This window comes from Lethenteron reissneri, chromosome 53 (genome assembly GCF_015708825.2).
Source record: "Lethenteron reissneri isolate LAM-NWPU_2019-01 chromosome 53, ASM1570882v1, whole genome shotgun sequence".
Lineage (NCBI taxonomy): Eukaryota > Metazoa > Chordata > Hyperoartia > Petromyzontiformes > Petromyzontidae > Lethenteron > Lethenteron reissneri.
In genome coordinates this window covers 2,071,008-2,088,433 of record NC_083831.1, presented here as the reverse complement: position 1 = coordinate 2,088,433, position 17,426 = coordinate 2,071,008, and the positions used below count along the sequence as shown (strand labels likewise).

The 17,426-nt window shown below is 57.2% G+C and overlaps 2 protein-coding genes across 6 annotated transcripts; one reads left to right on the top strand and one right to left on the bottom strand.

Annotated features, from left to right (window-relative positions):
- The first annotated feature begins 247 nt into the window (after positions 1 to 247).
- On the top strand, positions 248 to 8,902 carry LOC133356285 (zinc finger protein 526-like). 5 transcript variants are annotated; one of them, XM_061573715.1, is made up of 6 exons: positions 248 to 289; positions 2,059 to 2,592; positions 4,001 to 4,222; positions 4,846 to 4,962; positions 6,397 to 6,738; positions 7,254 to 8,902. In XM_061573715.1, exons 2-6 carry the CDS (start codon positions 2,091 to 2,093, stop codon positions 7,784 to 7,786), a joined length of 1,716 nt encoding a protein of 571 aa, XP_061429699.1. In that variant the 5' UTR covers positions 248 to 289; positions 2,059 to 2,090; the 3' UTR covers positions 7,787 to 8,902. The 5 variants fall into 5 exon arrangements, with proteins under 5 accessions (XP_061429699.1, XP_061429697.1, XP_061429700.1 ...); XM_061573713.1 differs by having other exon boundaries at positions 261 to 329; positions 1,360 to 2,592; XM_061573716.1 differs by having other exon boundaries at positions 267 to 329.
- Positions 8,903 to 8,974: 72 nt separating this feature from the next.
- On the bottom strand, positions 8,975 to 17,110 carry IYD (iodotyrosine deiodinase). The gene is made up of 5 exons (XM_061573782.1): positions 16,713 to 17,110; positions 15,791 to 16,057; positions 13,297 to 13,462; positions 12,298 to 12,457; positions 8,975 to 11,596 (listed from the first exon to the last, which is right to left on the bottom strand). Exons 1-5 carry the CDS (start codon positions 16,888 to 16,890, stop codon positions 11,414 to 11,416), a joined length of 954 nt encoding a protein of 317 aa, XP_061429766.1. The 5' UTR covers positions 16,891 to 17,110; the 3' UTR covers positions 8,975 to 11,413.
- Between the last annotated feature and the right edge of the window lie 316 nt (positions 17,111 to 17,426).

The following is a 17,426-nucleotide window of genomic DNA, read 5'->3' as shown; positions in this document are numbered from 1 at the left end:
GGGGTGGAGGGGGCGGGGTTGGGGTGGAGGGGGCGGGGTTGGGGTGGAGGGGGCGGGGTTGGGGTGGAGGGGGCGGGGTTGGGGTGGAGGGGGCGGGGTTGGGGTGGAGGGGGCGGGGTTGGGGTGGAGGGGGCGGGGTTGGGGTGGAGGGGGCGGGGTTGGGGTGGAGGGGGCGGGGTTGGGGTGGAGGGGGCGGGGTTGGGGTGGAGGGGGCGGGGTTGGGGTGGAGGGGGCGGGGTCTGGGCGCCATCACTGCGAGTGGTAGGCCCAAGGCCTCTTCGCAGCTGAAGTGGGTCCCGGCGCTTGGCAACGCGATCTCTGTTAACCTGGTAACGCGATCTCTGTTAACCTGGTAACGCGGTCTCTGTGTTAACCTGGTAACGCGATTTCTGTTAACCTGGTAACGCGGTCTCTGTGTTAACCTGGTAACGCGATCTCTGTTAACCTGGTAACGCGGTCTCTGTGTTAACCTGGTAACGCGATCTCTGTTAACCTGGTAACGCGGTCTCTGTGTTAACCTGGTAACGCGATCTCTGTTAACCTGGTAACGCGGTCTCTGTGTTAACCTGGCAACGCGATCTCTGTTAACCTGGTAACGCGGTCTCTGTGTTAACCTGGTAACGCGATCTCTGTTAACCTGGTAACGCGGTCTCTGTGTTAACCTGGTAACGCGATCTCTGTTAACCTGGTAACGCGGTCTCTGTGTTAACCTGGTAACGCGGTCTCTGTGTTAACCTGGTAACGCGATCTCCGTGTTAACATGATAACGTAGTCTGTTAACCTGATAACGTTGTCTCTGCGTTAACCTGGTAACGCGATTTCGGTGTCAACCTGGTAACGCGATCTCCGTGTTAACCTGGTAACGCGATCTCCGTGTTAACCTGATAACGTAGTCTGTGTTAACCTGATAACATAGTCTCTGTGTTAACCTGGTAACGCGATCTCCGTGTTAACCTGGTAACGTAGTCTGTGTTAACCTGATAACATAGTCTCTGTGTTAACCTGGTAACGCGATCTCCGTGTTAACATGATAACGTAGTCTGTGTTAACCTGATAACATAGTCTCTGTGTTAACCTGCTAATGGAGGGTCTCTAAATATAATAACGTGGGTTATCTGTGTTAACCTGATAACGTCGCTTCTCTGTTAACCTGGTTACGCGAAACCTCTTGTGTCGACCTGGTAACGCATTCTATGTTATCTTGGTAACACGGCACATTCGTCATACGCATCGACATGGGTTCAACTCATAGTCTCGCCCCATTACAACAGCGTGTTCTTGCTTAGCTCTCGGAGTCAAGGTGTTAACGTCTCATGTCACAGGGACATGAGGTGGTTTTTCATCTCACTGTTTTCGCAGGGGTTTGATACGTATACAGTCCTACCACCCAAGCCAGCAGAAGTCATAAGCCTGAGAATTCACTTGGGGAATGCGAGGTGGTACGGTGTGGAGCACACATCATTTAGATTTAAACACATCACCACTGATATTTACCAATTAATGAGACCATACCCTTATTGCTGAGAATTATCATTTTACCATGACTATAACAGTAAAAAAAAATGGTGCCAATCAATACAAACCTTAGCGCATGTTTACATTGACGGTTTAAAAATGCCACAAGCTGTTAAAGTTGTGACCTTGTGACGAACATTTAGCTCGGTACCAGTGCTGATGGGAAAGTGCTTTCACCCCCTCCCTGTTGTGCAGACCCAGTGGTCACATGAAACAGGGATCTCGCAGGTAGCTCTGTAATATCCGCTTCTGTGGGTTGCACTTCTAGGTGAGAATTCTGAATTAGTTATTTGTCTCGTAACTTGAAACTGATAGCACATCGAGAGGCCTGGCAATGGAGGGGACCGTCTTTTCCTCTCTGTTGTTAGACGCGATGTCTGATGTCTTGCTCCCCCCATCAAGCCTAGCAAAAACATCTGACATCGTGCCGAACAACGGACGGCACAACCAAAAAACACGTCGGAGACGCGCTGGTACGGGACACAACCGCAAAACACGTCTTCCTCTACAGCATCTTCCATCACGTTCCCCTTCCCGTGTCAGCGAGCGGTGACCAGGAAGCCAGCGACTGAGCGATGGCGGCGGTAGTGGCGGTGGCGGCGGCGGTGGGGGGGTCCGTGAACCCGCGGCAAGACTTCCCCGCGTGGCTTGCGGCTCAAGGCATGAGCATGAGCGTGGCGGAGGCGGTGAATCGCGAGCTCGGCATCGGCGACTACGAGGCGCTGCTGGCGTGCGCCGAACAGTCGCACGTGCGTGCCGAGCTGTTCGCCGCCGCGCGCGAACGCTTGCCCTTCGCCTTCTACGCCGTGTTGCGCCGCGTGGCCGAGGCGTCCGCCCCCGCGTGCCGGGACGGCGGTGGCGGCGTCGTGCCGGGCTCGCCGGGTGGCCACGTGTCGGCGGTGCGGCCGTTCCTGAGCGGCCTCCTGGACGCCATCGTGGTGATGCTCAACAGTCTGAGCCAGGAGCTTCTGCAGTCGGCGGAGCGGTTCACCCGCCTGGAGCCGGCGCTGTACGGCGGCACGCTGGACGACGGCGGAGCGGGGGATGGCGTGACCGTGCAGGATAACGCTGGCTCAGGTGCGCAGCGCTCTACTTGTGCCAGAGGTCGCAAACAGGTTTTGATTCTTTACCCGTACCCGTACCTGGCCGTACCCGTACCCTACCTGTACCCGGCCGGGTATGGGTAGGGTACGGGTATCGGGTACCTGATTGCGACCTCTGGGATGAAGCCATGTTGCAGGCGCGGGTGGGTTGATTCTAGGAACTTGAATTGTGAGAAGAGACAAGACGTTGGGAAATGAGTGACAAACGGTTACTCACCAGTGACTCACGGCCTACCCGTACCTGGCCGCACCAGGGTTGCAAACGGGTACCCGGCTGGGTACGGGTAGCCAGGTATCGGGTAGGGTACGGGTATCGGGTACCCGATTGCGACCTCTGACTTGTGCCAACACCGTCACCGTCGACGTGAGGAGTCGGCTGCAGATTTAGGGCAACGAAGTGTGCGGGTTGTGATATCGGTGGTGTTTAATTGTAGGGGCCGTGGTGAAAACGTGGGGCCTCCAGTAGTTGGACTCGGCCTTAAGTGAGCACCTAGCGCCGTTTGTAAACGTTAGCACCGAGGACACAAATGCAGTCGGCTTTGGTCTCGGCCACACTACTCCTTCATGCGCCATTATGACTTTAAAAGGTACTCGCTAAGAGCACTTGCCCCACAATCTATGTAGGATACACGAAGGATCTTTGTTTTGTGGGTGAATGCCTCTACTAGTCACTCGCATGCCCCTCTTGCCCCTCTCTCATTTGATATCTATTGTTGAACGTGGAACCTGAACCTTTATGACAGGCGGTTTTACGCTCAACGTTCCACGACGCGTTCCCGTATTTGTAATGTCTGGGTTTAACAATTGACCAACCAGCGCGGGCAAATTGACCTTCATGACCATCCCCGCATGACCACCACTGTGTGTCTTGTGACTCTAGGCCATGCAATCTATCGATCTTTTTCATTCACATGGATCTTGCTGGAATGTCTCGGCAACTCAAAGCACTTTACATCGCGTCTCAAGCATTCAAAGGCCACCCCCAGTGGCAGCGGTCCCTTGATGATTCCCATACGTAGTACTGGCAATTTTAGAATTTGGCCAATTTGGATATGATGGTGGCACACAATGGCCTACGCATTTGGAATGTCAGGGATTCTTTGGAATGTCAGGGGTACGCTGTGAAACACACGACGTGTAGTAATTGCGGTTAACACGCACCGCAGAAGTAACCAGGGAGTCCTGCCGGATTCGAACGGCGGACCTCTGCAACAAGCGCCAAACATGCTACCGCTGGGGGGTCGCGTCGCTGCCTCTTGGGGTCAGGAAATCTGGCTTACGCCTGCGCCGTACCACGCTTTGCTGCGGTGCTGCGTGCTCCAAGCTGCTCACGTGCGATCTTTTTAGGCCGCTGTTGTGACACCTGGCGTTTGCGCTTTCAGAAGCGGGAGACGGTTCGGCCTACGACGGGGCCCACGACGGGGCCCACGACGGGGCCCACGACGGGGCCCACGACGGGGACCACGACGGGGACCACGACGGGGCCCACGACGGGGCCCATGACTTGACTGAAGCCTCGGGGGAACTGCAGGAGAACTGCGACGCGCAGGACAACAACAGCCTCTGGGAGACGACGAACATCAAGACGGAGCAAGCGTACGAAGGTACGGCATCCAGGGCAGTGAGTGTACAGGGCGAGGCGGCAGTGAGTCAACGGGCAGTGAGTCGGTCGTCAACCTTGATGATGGGGGAAGAAAAAAAACACGTCATCAATTTTTATTCAGTTTACTTTGTCGGCGACATCTGGGCACGAGACAGAATCCGTTTACGGACTCGCGCAGAGCATTGCCACACTTGGCGTTGGAGAACGGCCCGCAGAATCGGAGTTCTCGGAGCTACCTCTGAGATCCCCATGACCTCTGTTTCACATAGGGGGGGGGGGGGGGTAGCACTTTTTTGTCCACCGTGCCACTGAGAGTGATGTTCATCCCGTGGTGAACAAAAAAATGCTTTACAGAGCTTGAATTTATGCACTGGAAAACCAAATTTCTCCTTTGTTTTTTTTTAGCTGGTATTCACCAAGACCATCAACTCACTGCCCTTGAGAACCCAGTTTTAGTCACCGGCAGTACCACTTCTGCGCTCGGACCTCTGTGCCACCCGGCCTCCTGAATTTCCATCTCACGGGTTTCTCATCCACAGAAAGTGTGGTTCATTGTCGGCCTACACAGAGAAACTCTTGTTGATTGGCTAGATCGAACTAAGCGAAGTGTGATCTGTGACCCAGAGCTGGAAGACTGGCACGTGGAGGGAGACACTGGGGTGGGAGAAGATAGCGACGACGGTGAAACCAACTGGGACGTGGACGTGAAGGCGGACGACATGAAGAACGCCGGCGACGCGTGTAAACACTCACCGCCCGCACACACACCGCCCGCACACTCTGCCCACACACTCTGCCCACACACTCTGCCCACACACACTCTCTGCCCGCACACTCGCCGCCCACACACTCTGCCCGCACACTCTGCCCACACGATCTGCCCACACGCTCTGCCCACACACTCTGCCCACACGCTCTGCCCACACGCTCTGCCCACACACTCTGCCCACACACTCTGCCCACACACACTCTGCCCACACGATCTGCCCACACGCTCTGCCCACACGCTCTGCCCACACACTCTGCCCGCACACTCTGCCCACACGCTCTGCCCACACACTCTGCCCACACACTCTGCCCACACACTCTGCCCACACGCTCTGCCCACACACACTCTGCCCACACACGCTCTGCCCACACACTCTGCCCACACACTCTGCCCACACACACTCTGCTCACACGATCTGCCCACACGCTCTGCCCACACGCTCTGCCCACACACTCTGCCCACACGCTCTGCCCACACACACTCTGCCCGCACACTCTGCCCACACACTCTGCCCACACACACTCTTGCCCGCACACTCTGCCCGCACACTCTGCCCACACACTCTGCCCACACACACTCTGCCCACACACTCTCTGCCCACACACACTCTGCCCACACACTCTGCCCACACACTCTCTGCCCACACTCACTCTGCCCGTACACTCTGCCCACACACACTCTGCCCACACACACTCTGCCCACACACACTCTGCCCACACACTCTGCCCACACTCACTCTGCCCGTACACTCTGCCCACACACACTCTGCCCACACACTCTCTGCCCACACACACTCTGCCCACACACACTCTGCCCGCACACTCTGCCCACACACACTATGCGCGCACACTCTGCTCACACACTCTACCCGCACACTCTCTGCCGTATGGCCACACAGCGCACGGACTGATCGTGAATGGCGGGCCAGGGGTCTGGCTTGCTGTTTGTGTACCAGCCTGATTTGCTGGGGAGATTGAGGCATTGGCCCTCCTTGCATAGCACTGGCTCGGTGGCCACTTTTGCCTTGTGGTGCCGCCTTCCGACGTCATAACTGTACACGTGTCAGGTCGTGAGACGCGATTTTTATTCCGACTTATTGAATCTTGACCTGCAGATGCCTGGCGCAGTTTCAAGCAACGTATCTAATTGTGGCCAAATGAGCATTGTTTTTCAACTCACCGGTGAGCGAGCTGAAACAATAATCTCACATTTTCATTTCTTTGGCTGCGTCGGGTTGGTGGAGGGTCTGAACGACACAAATTTGAGCCGACCATTACATGGCCATGACCAAAAGAAATCAATTGTGAAATCGTAACCTCGGCTGCCGACACCTACGCGCTTGGGTGAAGATTATCATCCGAGACGGAGCTCGCGGTCAAGTGGGCTCTGCGCTTCTCTCTTTGCAGGCGACCTGAAAAAAGAGGGCAGCGAGCCCCTGCGCCACGCGGCGGACGGAGGGACCCCTCCACTCGCCCCGGCGAGGAAGGCCCCGGCACCCCGGGGGTTCCCCGCATGGCGGCCATTCGCCGGCGCCGCGGGGGAGGGAGGGAGCGGCCGTGTGGGCGTGCGCCAGCGCGGCTCCGGCTCGGCTAACGGCTCGGAGTCGCGGACCAGGGGGGGCGGCGGAGGCGGCGGCGACGACGGAGCGGCGCTAGGATGGCTCCCGTGCGAGCGGCGGGAGCAGCACGCGTGCCCGAGCGCGCGCGGCCTGGCGGCACCCGGCGCCGGCAACGCGAGCCAGCAGCGATGTGAGCATGCGTCCACCCAGGGGCGACGCGCTCGCGGACCCCTCTCGCCACGACGATCACGGTTTTGTGTTCGCGATGGAGCCACCGTCCCTGATGCCAGGGATTGTGGGGAGGGGGGGCACTTTGGGCGGCGCTTTACACGCGATAAGCGACTTGCATAACCCAACGTAGCCAAACGAATACCATTGATAAAATTACATGTGATAGCTGCTAAATTTGTATGTGAGATTTGTTCTTAAACTCACCGGTGAGCTGCAACAACGGTGATAATCGGCATGTTGAACGCTTGTACACGCGGCCACTTAATTTACTTGGCCGTGTCGGGTGTGTGAGAGTGTGAGAGTGTCTCACGGCACAAATTTGGCTGTATCATTGCTACGCGGCTTAACCCAAAAAAATCCAATGATGAATCTTGACACATTGAGTACGAGACCCCCGCCAAACGCGCGATGGCTACTGGGCACACCGCCACGGAGCTTTGCATTCTAACCCCTTCCCCCCCGTCTCTTTCCCAGCCGCCGAGTGGGGGGAGCCCCGGGGCTGGTACGGCTTCACCTACTCCCAGGTGCCGGGCCCCGCCGGCGCCCAGTTCAGCGCGGGGGACCTGGAGCCGCACGGCACGCGGGGGGGGGCGGCGCCGGCCCCCTCGCACCCCACGCGCGGCGACGCGGCCTTCGGCGGCGGCGGCGGCAGCCGGGCGAAGAAGGCGGCGGCGGCGGCGACGGCGCAGCACGGCGGGCGGTGCGGGCAGCTGCAGTGCCACGTGTGCCGGGCCAGCTTCCGCTACCAGTGCTTGCTGGCATTGCATATGCGCAAGCACACGGGCGAGAAGCCCTTCTCGTGCGAGCTGTGCGGCAAGACCTTCTCGCTGTCGCACAACCTGTCGCGGCACAAGCGCATCCACCGCGGCGAGACGTTCGCGTGCGAGGTGTGCGGCAAGCACTTCTCGCGCTTCTACATGCTGGCGCACCACAAGAAGGAGATGCACGCCCTGAAGCCCCTGGGGGAGCCCGCTGGGGAGGAGCAGCACGGAGTGTTCGAGGGATGAGACGCCGCTTTTGCCGCTCTCTTCTCGCTGGGATTTTCGACCGCGGTCCAGGCCATGGCACCGCGGAGGCCTGCACCGTCGTAGGACACATTGAGAGTTGTCGCTCCGAGCCGGCGACCTTGATCCGGTGAACTGTTGTCGCACTGGGAGCTGCTTTGGTGCAGAGAGGTCATCTTTTTAATTCCTTTTTGATAGGTTTGTAATTTGGACTCTTTTGCTCGGGTCGTGTTTTCAGAGTCGGAAGGTGACGTGGAAGTGCACCGTTGTGTGCGCGCGCAGCTCGGACACGCCTACTCTGCTCGCGGTCAGCGTCGTTGGTAAACGTTCACCGTGCTTGCATCACGTCGTTACAAACTGGGAACTCCGCGCTCTGCAGACGCCTCGCGGCCTTCGCCGCTGGGGGCAAACTATCTGCCGTGGCGGACGTGACATGCCGAATTAAAGTAATACAAGTGTTTTTTTTATCGATCACAGTTGGTGGCGTGAAAGAGAAATTGCCACTTCCAACATAACAAGAGTTTGTGTTGACACGATGAAGTATTGGCCAATGTGTGAGCTGTGGACCGGTAGGAGACGGCAAATGACACGGATTTATCCCCCTTCATAAACCAAATAAATAACCGCAGTTTGCCACGATCTCTATAGCAAGGATCGAGAGACGACTCGGGTCGCTGCCGCGTGCGCAGTGGCGGCGGCGATCGCGGCGTCTTTCACGGACTCGGGGGCACGAGGGAGAGGGGTGCGCGTTTCGCGTTTTTGACCGAGCGGTCTGCGAAATTTTGTTTCTGTCGTGGCAATAAGCACAGCGAGTGAAAACCAAACGAACCGTGGTGCATGCAAGCTTAATGTCCGTGGGTGCCAAGAACTCTTTTGTATCATGTTCCACACGCGCGCGCCACGCCGTGATGATGCGAGGCGTAGCCGCAAGGGTTTGTGAAGCCTGTGCTCGTCCAGGGCTCGTAGACACGCTGGAGTCCAGGGGGTGAATGTAGTGAATCGAAATCCCGCGGTGTGTGTGTGTGTGTAGTCGGTGATGAAGCGGTGAGGGTGGCAGCCGCTGCTTGTCGCGTACACACTTGTCTGCCATGCAAATATAACTTAAGGGATGCAAACATGGACGGGTCTCGAGAGATTTTTATGCGCGACTGTGCACGTTGCGGCCCGGCGCGTGTCCCGTCGCGAGTCGAGGCCTTCGCTCGCCCGATGCCGAGCCGTCACCACGCCGCAGCGTACCAGCGGCTTCCCGTCACGCCCTGCCGTCGCGTTCTCCTCGGCCGAGCCGATCGCTGCTCCGCGTCGATCCCCGCCTCCCGCCTTCGACTCGTGTGGATTCCCACCGCGGCGGGAGCAGTCGCAAACGGGAACGTGCGTGGCTTCGCCCGTCGTTTCTCTCTCCCCCCCCCCGCGGTTCGCGCCACGTTTACGGTTGTCGCCTTTATTATAAAGATGATGATGATAATAAGTCATTCGCACATTTTGGCATCAGTACTATGGTTCTTTATGGCGCGTAGGTGGTGATCATGAAGGTAGGCGCCGCCCATTGGGTTTCACAGATGCAGCCTGCGGGAGTGTTCACGGCGGCGGGGCGAGGTCATCGTGCGTATTCCCAAGTGAGCAATTTGCGGTGTAACCCGTCAAGTTTGGACCGTGACACGGGTACTCTTGCGAATGATGTCAGGGGATCTTTTAATGTTCACTGTGAGGCAGACGGCGCCTGGTATTCGCGCGGTTATTACACCGCTGTAATTACCAGATGTAATTACCAGACTGTGCCTGGCATATTTGTATTTGTACGCTGTAATTACCAGACGGCGCCTGGTAATTGGTTAATACACCGCTGTATTACCAGGGGCAAATCTCCACAATGAAACGACGAATGCGTTTTATCCGCCGAGCCGTACAATGTGCGTACAACTAACGAGCCTTATTGAACACAGAGACCGGGTTCGCATAATCGCCATGGGTAAAATGGCAACTCGCTGGTATCGTACAACGTGAAGTAATAAACACGGCCGCGAGCAGCTACGTTGGGGGGCAGCAGACAGGGTGGGGTATTTGGGAATGCGGAGTTCCACAGCATGTGATGGAAGGCACTCTTCAACATGGCAGGCAACGTTTTACACGTGCGACGACTCGAGCGAAGGTTATAAGAAGTCGGGGGTCAAGGAGATGGTGGGGGTGGTCAGAGAGGAGGAGGCCCGGCAATATGGTGGTTGAACACTCCGAAAGGAAACGGCCAATCTGGCAGGAGGGTCCATAATCCATGTTTTTGGGTTAGTTCAATGTAAATGTGTCGTTAAAACTGCCACCAGCCGACAGCCAATTAGCAAGGTTTTGATCACGTTAATAAAAACACGCCAATTCGTTACTAGCACAGCACACCGGTGTGTTTGAGAGTAAATCCACTATGACATTTACAATTCGAGTACGTTTCGCTAGTGATTGCAGCTAGCGTCATCAGGCGACAGCGTCCGTGTTAAACCAGCAGAAGGGGTCCGTGACACTGGCGGCGGCGGCGATGTCCGGGGTGCGCGGGAAAGGTAATTTGTGGTTGTAGCGATAAGAGGACCGGGATGCGAGCTTGTCGATACGGGCCCTCTGATTCGGTATTAATGCCGTTGCGAATGTCGCCATCAGCCCTGCTGTGCTGATGGCGACGTGGCACCGAACCGCTGATTTGACCTCCCCTTTCCGGTTCATCGAAGTTGGGACCGTCCTGTTGTGCGCGTGACCCCACAGTGTCGCTCGCTCGCCAGGCGAGTTCCTTCATAAACGGGTTCCCGGTTTATAAAGCAACTCGCGATGGCCGCGCGCTGCTGCCGAAACGTGTCTAGTGCTCCCCGCCTTTCTCTTCCTCCGTCTGCCTCTCTCCGTGAGTTTGCGCCAGCGTCGTAGGTTGCTCACCCGCTCTATTCATATTTCGTATGGATTAATAGCGGCAGATTACAGATGTAATTTTAGATTTGTTATCCACTCACTTGTCTATTGGAATGAGTGAAGGCAGCAGCAGGTGAGTCTTTATGTGGGTCGATGGTTTGGTATTCGTGGCCGCACTCGCATGCCGCCGAATCTTTGATGCGCCATTTGTGCATCGGGTGGCCGCATCGGCCACATGCCCCGGTCCTGATTTGGTTGATGGTCGATCATTGGTGGTGTGGAAGGTTGAAACGGGGAGGTTCGACGGTAGGGGCCTGTACGAGATGTTAATTTTTGACATCGGGCGCAGTCCAGAGACTCGCTTCTATCTCTCGACTTCATTTGTATTTGTGGCTTGGAGCGAGGCTGCTGTGATCCAGAATGGGTAGCGTGATTTTAGGTGGATAAGCGGCGCTGGGTTTATATTCCAACGTACCGGAAGGTGCGGGTTGACGATAATTTTTTGGTATTCCCGGATGGGATTTGCGGTGGGTGAGCACCGGGAGCCGCTAGGTCGGCGTCTACTTCAGAGTACTGGAGATGGCACGCATTGCAATGTTCAGTTGTGTGTCGATATAACTCGAGTGCGAGAGCACTGCGTCCCCACACGGGTGAGCAATACTCTCCACGTCGAATACACGAGGGCGAGCGTGGCAGTCCTTAGTGTTCGCGCATCACAGCCCCAACTAGTTCCCGCTCGCTCGCTCGCTCTCAGACGAGGACCATGATGTCGTCGAGCGGCTTGCGCGCGAGGTTGGGCACGGTGGCGCCGCGCGCGGGGAAACCCACGGGCAGCAGCATCAGCAGCTTCTCGTTGTCCGGGCGGCGGAGGAGCTCCCTGAGTCGCGCGCCACAGTTCAGCGGCGTGGACGTCAGCGTCGCCAGCCCCACGTTCTGCGCAGCGGCGAGGGGGGGGGCAAGGGAGACCGATTTAAACGGATCAAACGAAAAGCATCCGAGCCGCAGAAATCAGAACCGCTTGGAAGAAAATACGACCGGGAACGTGGGGATCACAGCTTGGCACAACTGCCAGGGATGTTGCCGAAAACCTCGCCGCCGCCACCACCAGCGTGGAGAGAGATGGGTCAAGGCAGATGCGTTCACATCTCCCTCGAATGGCAGCGGGCAGCTGGAGAGTCGGCGTGGGGACGTGGGGCTACTCGCGACATAGCGGTGGGACACGGAGCGTGGAGCGTCTTGTTGGCGTGGCGGCTCCTGCAGGTGCCGTGCGCTGGAGGAGCTTGCCAGGGCTCCGGATTGGGCTACGTCATCACGTGCCATGGTCCATCCACTGCTGGTCATAGGTGCCACTTAACTTGATAAACAGAGGAGTGTGTGGTGGCAGGACAACGAGACCAAGGAGAAGTGCGTAAACACCAAATGATCATTACGCGTCGTTGTGGAGAATGTGAATTGTAAAATAAACAAAGCCAACTTCCCAAACTGTGTTTGCTTTAACCGCTAATACCGGGCACCGCCATCTCGCAACCTTGGCGGAAGTGCAAGGCATCGACAGCTGACGTCGTGGTAGTCGTGGTCGTCGTCGCCCGAGTGTGCCCCCCGTGTGAGGTCGTACCGCCACCCCCCGTCCTCACCTGCAGGGCTGCCAGCAAGATGCCGCACGCGATGGATGTGCTGATCTCGTTGTAGTAGTGAACCACGCGGCTCCCGTCGTGGGGCCGCGTGCCGTACACCTGCTTGAACACCACGATGAGGTACGGGGCCGTCTCCAGGTAGGGCTTCTGCCAGGACAGGCTGGATAGGTAGACAACACAAAGACAAAGACCCCCTCCCCCTGTATTGCCATACCAGTGTGTGAAAGAAGTTCATGCATACAATTATTAGCCGTATAGCCTTCAATAGACTGTTGGGGTAAGTGTTGTTAGCGAGTACCTATGAAGGCCGGCGTGGCACACGAGGGGGTGGGTGGCCAGCACCACACCTGACGGCCTTTGTCCCCCCAGTGGTGATATTTACACACTGCACCAGGTACTCATTTAAACTATACTAACTTTTTATTGTACCAGGTAAAGCCCACTGAGCTATGTAGCTCTTTTCCAGAAGCGACCTGGCCAAGGCCGTAGCCATGGAGTCAACATTGGGGGGGACCAAATCTTCCAGGGGGTCTGGGGGTCGCCACCCCAGAAAAAAAATATCTCAATTTGAAAACGAATTTCCTGCCTAAAATATTAAAAAATTTTCTAACACATAGGATGGACTTTTTATTTATTTTTTACAATAATGTTTAATAGTTTATTGTATTACATTGCTCTGTTTTAAAATTTTTACCTTTTCTTGTTTCATTGTATGTAATGGCAGAGATTAGGAATTAATAAAGTACAACCAAAACCGCAATCATATAAACATAAATCTATTTTATAGCAATATATTGGGGGGGGGGGCATTTTTAGCATATTTGAATATTGGGGGGGATGTGTCCCCGCCAATATATATTATAATTACGGCCTTGGACCTGGCTGCAAATGATAGCTCAACGAAGTGGCTTATCACGTGGATTTATATAGCATGGAGGGAAAAAACCGGAGGGCGGGCGGGGAGGGGCGGAACCCCCAGTGGCAGCTGTCCCCACGTGCCTGTGCGAGAGGCGGCGGACATCGCGCACCCAGCGGGCGCCCATGCGCCGCCGGTAGTTCACCTCCTCCTCGGCCTCCACGGCGAGACGCACTCGCCGCTTGGTGGCGGCGTCACGCACCACCACGAAGGTCCACGGCTCCGTGTGAGCCCCGCTCGGGGACGAGCCTGCTCCCACCGGGGGCGGAACGGGGGGGGGGGAATATTGGTGGGGGGAGGGAGACATTAGGGGGGGGGGCACTGGGGAAGAGGCTTAGGGGGGCGGAGACGGGGTGGGGAGACACGGGGTGGGAGGATGGAGACACGAAGGGGGGGGGGGGAGACGTGGAGGGGGATATCGGGGGTGGGGTGGTGGAGGTATGGGGAGGGGAGACACTGGGGGGGGGGGCATGGGGAGGGGAGACACTGGGATGGTGGGGTGGGGGGAGGCATAGGGAGGGCGTGGGGCATGGGCTACTGGGGGTTGGGGGGCTTGGGTAGGGGAGACACTGGGGTGGTGGGGGGAGGGAGGCATGGGGAGCGAGTGGGGTGTGAGACGACGCCATTCGGAACTCTTGCAGAAGCAGTGAAACCCTCGAGGGGGTCTCAAGGATATCCTCTCTGCGGGCCGCAGTAGCAGCGAGTTGTTTGACGGTCTCAGCCTGGTCACCAATGGGGCCGTCCATAAATGACGTCACGCGATTTTGGACGATTTTTGACCCCCCCCCCCTCATCGTCACACGGCGTCACAAAAAGTCCCCCCCCCTCAAATGACGTCACAAAGCTCTGCCCCCCCCCAAAAAAAACATGCTTCAAATCGCTTTAAACTATTGTCATTGTAATGCGTATTTAATGTGGCGCTGCACTTTGATGTTGTAAGAGTAAACATTTATCAAAAAGTATATTTAATTAAGTAGAACGTGTTGTCTATATTTATTTAAAGTTGCGCATTTTGATGTGACGTCACATTTCTCAACCCCCCCCCCCCCTCGTCACACATCGTCACAAATGTCTGACCCCCACCCACCTAGGTGCGTGACGTCATTTATGGACGGCCCCTAACTCTGTGATATCCGATTCCACGGACTGTTCTCGAACAACACGGAGGGCGGCACCATTCTGCGAGAATTCCGAATGGATTATCTGTCTCGTGATTTAACACGAACTGCCCTAACAATCTTCTTGGTTCTTTCGATAAAGTCACGTAGAAGGGAAATAATAAAATAATAAAAAGAAAACATAAAATACAATTCTCACGACGTTTCGGCCACAACGCAAGCAGCCGTCCTCAGGTGAAGAACAGGTCTGTCGGAAAGACAGCGTCTGAATGAGCACCACCAAGCTGGGCAGCGTATATTTAAGCTGGGTTAGGGGAGGAAGGGCGCCTTGACAAAGGAATTTGCATATCAACGGAGGAATTTAGCATATTTATGGAAAATGCAGGTATGGGATTAGTCACTACTTGTGGAATGCATAGGAGGGGGGGGGGGGTCTCAAAGTCATATTATGCCCGTCCATTATGTAGGATTAGCAGAAACAAAGGGAGGAGGTAGGGTTAGCAGTAATAAAGGGAAGGAATTTTAATAGTAAGGAGCTCTAACAATACTAATGATCTGGATGTATACAGCGTCTTGGTACGGCCATCATATCCGGCCGCTCTATCCCAGCGGTGGCCAATCCGGGCATCCCGATCCACGGGTGGGATGGCCGCGAAAGATGTCGTGGGTCTCAGGAGAAACAATAACAGGCACCGCCAACATCGGCTGGGAGCAATCCCCATTACGGCTGAGGATGGTCCGAGGAAGCGGATATCCCAGAGCTACATCTGAGATCGCTTTGTGTTTCGTTTGTTGTCCTCCCGCACCTCCGATTCGCACCGTTGTCTACGTACGGTGCTAAAGAAGTTCAACATACACCAGAATCCAATCCTTTTTTTTATCCTGGAGGAATCCGATGAGCTAGAAAGCGCTTTTTTCCGCAGATGCCCAGTGTGGGCAGACGTCAACAACCCGCGACCGATGGATGGCGCGAGTGTTCCGAGTGTTGCATCACGTGGTCCAATCCACCCGGGGGGGTGGTGGGGGGGGTGGTAGGGGTGGTGGGGGTGGTCGGGTGGTGGGGGTCGTGGGGGTGGTAGGGTGGTGGGGGTTGTGGGGGTGGTGGGGGTTGTGGGGGTGGTGGGGTGATGGGGGTCGTGGGGGTCGTGGGGGTGGTAGGGTCGTGGGGGTGGTGGGAGTGGTGGGGGTGGTAGGGGGGTGGGGGTGGTGGGGGTTGTGGGGGTGGTAGGGTGGGGGTGGTGGGGGTCGTGGGGGTGGTAGGGTGGGGGTGGTGGGGGTGGTAGGGTGGGGGTGGTGGGGGTGGGGGTCACGGGGCTGTCTGGGGGGTGATCGTAGAGACACCACCGGAGTGGACCCCGTCGCTACCACGTGGGTGCAATTGGCCACCGCTGCGCTCGAGGGAACAAACCGCCCCGGCACTCGCGGCCGTAGGGGTCACGTGGGGCGCGCGCGCGCGCACCGGCCGTGCGGACGACGTTCCGGATCACCGCCAGCGGCACGGGCTCGGCGCTGAAGTGGCGGACCGAGCGCCGCGCGTCCATCAGCTCGTAGAATTCCCGCGAGCGACGCAGCATGTCCGCCTCGCCGTGCCGCGGCAGCGAGAAGGGGATGGAGCTCGCCTCCTCCACCTCGTCACCCTCCTCCACCTCTCCACCCTCCTCCACCTCTTCACCCTCCTCCACCTCGTCACCCTCCCCCACCTCGTCACCCTCCTCCTCGGCGGGCCCTGTAGACACGCCACGCGGCACGGACCGTGGTTAGAGACGCGCGCGATCGTGGGCTGCTGCTGTTGCTGCTCGTGGCTGTGCTGCTGCTATGCAGACAGCAGCAGCGAGGCTTTCTGGATCACAAAAGACAAAGATCCCCCGTGTAGCCTTAACATACTGTTGGGGCAAGTGCTGTTAGCGAACACCTATGAAGGCCGGAACGGCACACGAGGGGGTGGATGGCCAGAACCACGCCCGGCCGCCTTTGTCTCCCCAGTGGCGATGTTTACACACAGCACCAGGTACTCATTTGAGGCTGAGTCGACCAAGGGGAGGCCTAGGACCGGTTCAGATAATCGTCACTGGTGTTGGCCGAGAGCGGAAATCGAACTCGGGTCGCAGCAACAATGTGTCTCACGTTCTCGATGCCAATGTCTCCGTGTCACAACTCCGACTGTATTACATTTATAAAAGTTTTGCTGGCTGGCTGGCCGACTGCGACGGACGGTCAAGTCCAAAGGATGGGCGCGTTGCTGGACTCGCTGACACCAAAGTTGTGCTCACTGCTCTCGGGGTCTCTACGTGTGCGACAAACCGGTATTAACCGGTTTCCCCCATGCGATTACCGGTTACGCAGCGCACCTATATCAAGCGCGTGCTGGAGCCGCGACTCACCCTCGGTTTCCTCCTTCGCCGGGTCGGTGTCGTCGCCTGCCCAGACCTCCATCCTTCCTCCTCCTCCTCCCTTCATCCCCAGGGCCCATCCCAGCAGGAGGCACGCGGCGAGGACGAGGAGGAGGGGAGCCGAGAGCGACGAGGTGAGTGGCAGCCCCCACCACACCAGCCACGACATCGGGACACGTGGCGGCGATTCCCCCTAACCTCCCTTCTCCTGGATTGGGGGGCACTTCCACACGATTCTATGCCCCCCCACCTTCCCCCGCCGTGGAAAACTGAACCGACCGTGGCGATGGATGTCGAGATGAGTGCGCAGCGAAGTCTCAGCCGCGCAGAGAATTCCGTGACGGGCTGCTGCTGCTGTCGCTGCTGATGCTGAGTGGCGTCCTCGCTACGGCTCGAGAGGCGCAGACAGAAGCCCCCCCTGCCCCCCCCTGCCCTCCCGGGTCTCTGTTGACAAGAGGACTTCGCTCGGTAGGGGGAGGACGGGGGGGGGTTAAGTGACATTGGCGCATTCCGTTCAGCCGGAGTCGGCCACGCGATGCTGCCCCTACCCCCTCCCCCCATCGTGTTGCTGTGCAGCAGCAGCAGCAGCTACATCATCATCAGCAGCTACATCATCATCTGTAGTTACATCATTATCTGTAGCTACATCATCATCTGTAGCTACATCATGATCAGCAGCAACTACATCATCAGCGGCAGCTATTT

Coding starts and splice junctions, on each gene's coding strand:
- LOC133356285 (XM_061573715.1), top strand. CDS start 2,091: ATGGCGGCGGTAGTGGCGGTGGCGGCGGCGGTGGGGGGGTCCGTGAAC. Junction 4,223..4,845: donor GACGGAGCAAGCGTACGAAG/GTACGGCATCCA, acceptor TCTGTGACCCAG/AGCTGGAAGACTGGCACGTG. Junction 6,739..7,253: donor CAACGCGAGCCAGCAGCGAT/GTGAGCATGCGT, acceptor TCTCTTTCCCAG/CCGCCGAGTGGGGGGAGCCC.
- IYD (XM_061573782.1), bottom strand. CDS start 16,890: ATGTCGTGGCTGGTGTGGTGGGGGCTGCCACTCACCTCGTCGCTCTCG. Junction 16,058..16,712: donor GGCGAAGGAGGAAACCGAGG/GTGAGTCGCGGC, acceptor GCGTGTCTACAG/GGCCCGCCGAGGAGGAGGGT. Junction 13,463..15,790: donor GAACGTCGTCCGCACGGCCG/GTGCGCGCGCGC, acceptor CGGTGGGAGCAG/GCTCGTCCCCGAGCGGGGCT.